Here is a 7,436-nt window from a genome sequence, read left to right on the forward strand (position 1 = left end):
CATCAGTGTAAACCACAGGGTTTCAGGTTATCTACATTAGGTTTATTTAATAAAATAAACTGAATCATAAAATATAAAAATAAAACATTGCTTAGTTTTCACTGTATCAATTGAATATATCCTGATACTTATTAAAGCTAAAAAAAACCTGTCTTTTGTTCATGACCCCATTTATTGCAAGCTTTTGCGATATGCATATTGCGATATATACATTTGCGATATTTCGATAAATTGTGCAGCCCTAAAATGTAGCATAATTAGACCACAGTAAATGAGATTTCATTTAACGCACCAGTAAAGAGAATAGGTTTTACATATTTCAAAATCAAGTACGCTGGTAAAAAAACGACTCGCTATTATAAGGACATTGCCATTTCTCTCTAAGCCAGAGTCTATCTGCTTATTTTGGACATGAACAATGCAGTCAGCATTTACTGACAGGCCTCGCTGTGGCCATGTTGTGAGCTCACATGCTTTTTCCAGCTCTGTCTGATTGACTCCTGCCTCCCAAAAAAGCAACGACATCATGGGCTGGGGCTTTGCTTAAGACCCCTCCAGCTGCCCGCCACAGTAGACGAGCGCTCACTCTCAATCGCACCATCCCAGATCCCAGACCACTCGAAACATCTGATGTCCCAATAACTGAGACCAAACTTTAAACAGAGACTTTAAACAGACCACCATGAGTACGTTTGGCTACCGACGGGAACTGAGTAAGTACGAGGATTTGGATGAAGATGAGTTGCTGGCCTCGTTGACTGCTGAGGAACTACAGGAGCTGGAGAAGGAGCTGGCTGATATTGACCCAGACGACAATCTTCCCATCGGACTGCGACAGAGAGATCAGACGGCTAAGACTCCCACTGGAACGTTCAGCCGGGAAGCTCTGATGAAATACTGGGAAACCGAGACACGGAAACTGTTGGAGGAGGAGAGGATCGGCTCCACAAGCCCTGGACAGGTCAGTGATCCACAACCTCAAACACTAACAGTTTACAACAGCTTGTCACCCTCAAAAGGTACAAATATGTACCTTATTTATCCATAAAGGGTACATTTTGGTACCTTAAGGTAGTAATATGCACCCTTAAGGTAGACAAGTCACGGTTCGGTACGTACCTCGGTTTTGGGGTCATGGTTCGATACGAGTTTGGTACATTATAATTTAGATTGATGCATGGTATTTTCAAGTCAAGTCATCTTCATTTATATAGCACTTTTATCAATGTAGATTGTTTCAAAGCTGCTTTACAGAGACAAACGTATAATTTAAGGTAACAGATTGTTTTGGCTTTATAGTGGTTCTTGAATAATGTTACTTTCCAGCTAAAGTTCGTTTTGATTGATTCACTTCCGTCGCAACGATCATTAGTTATTAAATTAGAGACCGCTAAGACGACACCGTTCTCTCTACACAGACTTAAAACGCGAACCTGTGAGAAACGCTGATGGCGCTCACGTGCGCATCAAGAATTAATTCTATAGTTATGTTTTCAAACTTATTGGTTTGATTAACATACACCAATGCTACAATTTTCAATATGCCATAATAATTTCTTAACAAACATGTATTCATTACTTCAATGAGCTTATTGTTTCTGCTTTAAATTATTACATTGTTTAAATTAATACATTCTTATCTTCTGAAATACATAACTTAGTCACATCTGAGAAAAGATCTAAATATTAATGTGGACTCTTTCTATAAAGCTGCTTTGAAATTATATTTATTATGAAAAGCGCTATACAAATAAATGTGAATTAGGGTTAGCCTACGATGCTATTTTCTTTGCGCGTGAGTTCATTAACATGCAGTGAAAATGGCGTATGCACAAAGTTCAATATTACACTTTAAGAAGTCACGGAAAGATGAGCGAGAAGGAGGAAAAGTGCCATCTACATCGGAGACTACTTCATCTTTTCATGAGTGTGTTGGGTTAAAACTAAAGGATGCTATATTTAAAGGGATAGTTCACTTTAAAATGAAAATTATGTCATTATATACTCACCCTCAAGTTGTTTCAAACCTGTATGGATTTCTTTCTTCTGCTGAACACAAAGGAAGATATTTTGAAGAATGTCAGTAACCAAACAGTTAACTGGTCCCATTGACTGCCATTGTATTTATTTGATGGGACCAGTTAACTGTTTGTTGTTCATACAGGTTTGAAACAACTTGAGGGTGAGTATCTACGCATCTACCCCGTAGTGATAAAAAAAAAAAATTTCTGTATCCAATTTATAGGCAGGACAAGTAGTTTGTTAAGGATTGGTGCGCACATATATTCAAACGCACATAACTATAGAATTAATTCTTGATGCGCACGTGAGCGCCGTCAGTGTTTCTCACAGGTTAGCGTCTAAAGTCTGTGTAGAGAGAACGGTGTCGTCTTAGCGGTCTCTAATTGAATAACTAATGATCCTTTCGACGGAAGTGAATCAATCAAAACGAACTTTAGCTGGAAAATAACATTATTCAAGAACCGCTATAAAGCCAAAACAATCTGTTACCTTAAATTATACGTTTATCTCTGTAAAGCAGCTTTGAAACAGTCTACATTGTTAAAAGCGATATATAAATGAAGATGTGAGTATATGATGACATAATTTTCATTTTAAAGTGAACTATCCCTTTAAGGATTTTGATCTGAATTGTTGAATAGCAGTCGCCATTTGCCAAAGATTTGATCAAATATCCCCAAAAATGTACATAGCTCTATAATCCGGGAAAAGGAATGATTTGAAAGGGGTTGAGACACCATGGGTCTGGGACTCAAGTTCTCATAATAGCACCAGGATCAATGCTTTTCAAAAAAAAAAAAAATGACTTTCTCAATTCCAGAAAGACGAAGACGGCAGAGAAGAGGAAGAAGGTCTGACAGAGAGTGACACTGAAGAATCTGGGGATGAAAAAGACGAGGCTGAAGAAAATGAGAAAGATGCACAGAAATATCGGGATGATGAAGAGGAACAGGAAGAAGAGGAAAGTGAACCGGATGATCCAGTGACAGAAGAAGAGGAGGAGGTGGAAGAAGAAGAGGAGGAGGAGGAGGAGGTGGAAGAAGAAGAAGAAGACACCAGTCCTAAAATAGCACAGTCACTAGATTGCGCTACTCAACCACAGCAGTGTTGGTCTTCCAATGGTCAGTCCAATCCCAGAATGGCAGAGCCTGAAAGACGACACTCTCCCCTGATAGACGAAACAAAAGTCCAAGTTCAGGAGCCAAGTCGCATGTCAGGAAACCCCACTGTGGTGGACGAGGTTCTGGAAAACATCCTCAACAATGACCCAGACACCGCCGAAGTCAACCTCAACAACATTGACAACATCTCCCAAGACACTCTCATCCGATTCGCAGAGGCCTTACGATCTAACACACACGTACGTTTCTTTAGTCTTGCCAACACACACGCAGATGACCAGGTGGCTTTTGCCATTGCCAAGATGCTGAGAGAAAACGGCAACATCACCAATCTTAACATTGAATCCAACTTTATTACAGGGAAGGGTATCATGGCACTAGTGCAGGCCCTCGCCCGAAACGGTAAACTCACAGAAATGCGATTTCACAACCAACGGCACATCTGTGGAGGTCAGGTGGAAATGGAGATTGTGAAGTTACTGAGGGAGAATACCACTCTGTTAAAGTTGGGATACCAGTTCGATCTTCCAGGCCCTCGTATAAGCATGACGACCATTCTCACGCGCAACCAAGACTTCCAAAGACAGAGGAGAATGCAGGAGATGCGTCAACAGCAAGGAGTTGCGGCGACTCCCTCAAACCCAAGAACGGTCGCGCTTCAGAAGAGCACGCCCAACTCTTCTCCTCGAAGTTCACCATGGTCATCTCCAAAGCTGCCACACATCGACATGGCAAAGAAGAACGCTCCTCCACCAGCACCTCCTCCTCCACCACCACCACCACCACCTCCTCCACCCAAAGCTTCAATCCCAGAGAAGAAATCTCCCTCCAGAATGATCGCAGAGGTCATCAAACGGCAAGAGAAGACCTCCAAGAAGCAGCAGCATGGGCCCACCAAATCCAAATCCAAAAAGGGCAAAAACGGCACTGCAAAGCAAACAGAGACTAACAGCGTATTAAAGGAACTGAAGAACGCGCTGAGACCCATCAATGACAGAGACAGCTCCAGGCCGTCCACGCCTCTACGCTGCGCTCATGATCAACTCATGGACGCCATCAAAGGAAGCAGCATCAAAAATCTCAGAAGGGTGAGTATCTCCCAACACATAGTTGTCTTCTTAGGCAACATCGGCGCTGAAAGGGAACCTCAAATGACTGACTTGTAAAAAACTATACAGGCAGTTATGCCAAATACAAAGGTCTTATTGGCACCACGGCCATTATACATTTAAAACAGTAATATCCTATACTAAACCAATCTTGACAAAAACTATATATCATTTGAAAGCTTACAATCTCTAGTTTTCATTTTTGAGAAGGAGAGGAGCCGTAATTTATCAATTTGCAACAAGAATATGTTCATACTCCTAAGGCGTGTTCAGACCTTTATTTTGAAATAGTGATGAACATGAAAAATCATGAAAGAATGGTAGAAACCTCAGTTTGTTTTCATGCCAAGAGTTCAAAAGATAACATCTATTCAATTCTTTTAGAAAAAAAGGTCTGAAAATGTTTTAAATATAAAGAAAAAAAGAATAGATTCAGCATTAGTGATGTGGCGGCGATATATAATGCACATGCGTGATCTTTTGTGTTTCTTAGAGGTTGAATTCATTTAAAAATCTGCCAAACTTCCAATACTACTTCTGAATAGGATGTCTGCTTCATAAATTGTATGAAAATTGTAAAAATAATGGTTCAGATCACTGATACATTAGTGAAGTCGCGCTGAAGTCCCGTTGTAGCCGGAAAAAGGTGAATAGAAGTGTGTGCAGGAGGAGGAGCGTCGTGTGTGTGAAGAGTGATGATTGGAGTTGCTCACAAATGAAGAAGAAATGGTTCGTAACGTAACTATGGAGAATATAGAAGATTTTGAACACATGGAAGAGGCTTTTGAGTTTGATGGTCATCCTTATTTATTCGAACCCGAGTATACAGACGAAGAACTAGCCTTACACTCTTCACACACACAACCGGCTACAACGGGAGTTCCCACGGGACTTCAGCGTGAGACTACAGTTAGCGTCTAAAACACTATTTAGGTGAATTTAAACAATGGCTAAGTTGCTAAACGCATCTTGTTGTCATGCAAGGACCCTGTTCATGTTGGACAGACATTTTAATTGCATTTTGTGTCTGTTAAGAGGCACACAAACACTCTTTATGAATATGCCCCATAACTGCCGTTAGCTGAGTGAGCTCTGGGCATTAGCGGTAGCAGCTCTGTGTTGCAAGCACCAATCCGGTTCGTTTTTTTATTTTATATAGAGAGTTCTCACAAAGGTATACCGATCAAGATTAACTTAACAATTGCCCGGAGTTCTCCTTTAAGCAGTCATATTCATTTACGCCATTTTTATATGCTGCCAAAAATGATCCCATGTTTTTTTCCAATTTGGACATTTCTAATTATTGGGGTGGACTTGCGTCGCTCTCAGTGTCTATGGTGTATACGGCCTTGACAAAATGGCAGAGAACAAACCTCAAGCGTAGCTTCTGTTCACGCGGTGGCAGTGGAAAACTCAGTGTTATCCTCAGACGAGCGTCCTGACCCCACACATTCCTCACACTTAGAGCTGCTATGAATAGAAACCATTTTACCCGTCTCGATAAGAAGGCAGATGCCTTGGTGCCGTGGAAAATTAAAACTGTTTGAGTAAACCGAAGAATGAAAAACAGAATGCTTGCCTAGGTTTTATTATTGATTGAATATAGTGCTGTGCAACGATAAATCCGATCCAAAATTAAAGTTTGTGTTTACATAATATATGTGTGTGTACTGTGTATAATTATTTTGTATATATAAATAGACACACATGCATGTATATATTTAAGAAAAATGTGTTATTCATATATAAATTATGTATAAATATATATATTTCTTAAATACAGGTGAAACTCGAAAAATTAGAATATGGTGCAAAAGTTCATTTATTTCAATAATTCAACTTAAAAGGTGAAACTAATATATTATATAGATTCATTACATGCAAAATTAGATATTTCAAGCCTTTATTTGTTATAATTTTGATGATTATGCTTGAAAACCTTTTCACAATATTCTAATTTAGAATTTGGGGTTTTCATAAGCTATAAGCCATAATCATCACAATTATAACAAATAAAGGCTTGAAATATCTCACTTTGCATGTAATGAGTCTATATAATATATTAGTTTCACCTTTTAAGTTGAATTACTGAAATAAATGAACTTTTGCACCATATTCAAATTTCACCTGTACGTAGATGCAAATATTTCTTAATATACTTATATTTGACAGTACACACACACATTATGTAAACACAAACTTTTATTTTGGATGCGATTACTCGTAGCCCAGCACTAAATATAAATATAATAAAAAAAGGTCATGGTAATCTAATTGTGCTGTGAACAAATTTAGATGGATCTGACCTTTTGCTTCTCCGCAGGTGGAGGTTCCTCAGTATCTTCAGTAACCAGACTGTGAGGCAAGACCTCCTGGGCATCATCTGCAAACACAGACACATGTGTGCTTTTCTGTTTAATGTTTAAAATGAAAGGGTTTTCTGTATTGAGAATGACCTGGATATTTGCACTGTACTCATTTTTTTTATATCACTTATAGTCGTTGAGGCAGTTTGTGCTGTTGTTGTGATTGTACTTCCTTGTTCTTAAATGAAAAAAAAAAAAAACGACTTTGCCTTGTTAATGATTTTTAACATGATTCATGTCTGTATAAATGTAAATATCTGCCTTGGTTTAAAGGATTAAAAAAATCATCAATTTAATAATTGAATAAAATAATAAGAGCATCGTTATTTCCGCTATACTTAGCAGAACTGACCAAAACAGTGGCAAAGGTCAGAAGACTCTTCCGTAAACAAACGCAGGGCCGAAATGACTTCGCTGGAATGGGAGAGTATTGGTTGTATGAATATCACAGTCTCTTAATCCGGACCTTGTATGTTTGTGTATTTTGGAAAAGTTCCCGGGGACTAAATCCACTCCGCAGCTGTTCACCGTGAACAGAGAAATGTTTTTAGCAGCAGTGTATCTGAAAGACACATACTTTCCCACAGAAGAATCGTTAAAGGATTAGTTCACCCAAAAAATGAAAATCCTGTCATTATTACTCAACCTGACGTCCCTCCTAAACCAAACGGGTGAAGTTTTGAAGCATCAAAGTGGTAGTTGCGTAGACTGTCAATGGAGGGACAGAAAGCTCAGATTTCATCAAAAAGATCTTCATGTTCCGAAAATGAACGGGTTTGGGACGACATGAGGATGAGTGAATGCATTTTTGGGTGAAC

General features: G+C 39.1%; 1 protein-coding gene across 1 annotated transcript; it reads left to right on the plus strand.

Moving 5' to 3' along the window:
• The first annotated feature begins 499 nt into the window (after window positions 1-499).
• Window positions 500-6,787, plus strand: lmod2b (leiomodin 2 (cardiac) b). The gene is made up of 3 exons (XM_079623968.1): window positions 500-961; window positions 2,843-4,231; window positions 6,576-6,787. The coding sequence occupies exons 1-3, from the start codon at window positions 683-685 to the stop codon at window positions 6,600-6,602; spliced, it is 1,695 nt and encodes a 564-aa protein (XP_079480094.1). The 5' UTR covers window positions 500-682; the 3' UTR covers window positions 6,603-6,787.
• The last annotated feature ends 649 nt before the right edge of the window (window positions 6,788-7,436 follow it).

Source organism: Phoxinus phoxinus (genome assembly GCF_949152265.1).
Source record: "Phoxinus phoxinus genome assembly, chromosome: 9".
In the NCBI taxonomy this organism is placed as follows: Eukaryota; Metazoa; Chordata; class Actinopteri; order Cypriniformes; family Leuciscidae; genus Phoxinus; species Phoxinus phoxinus.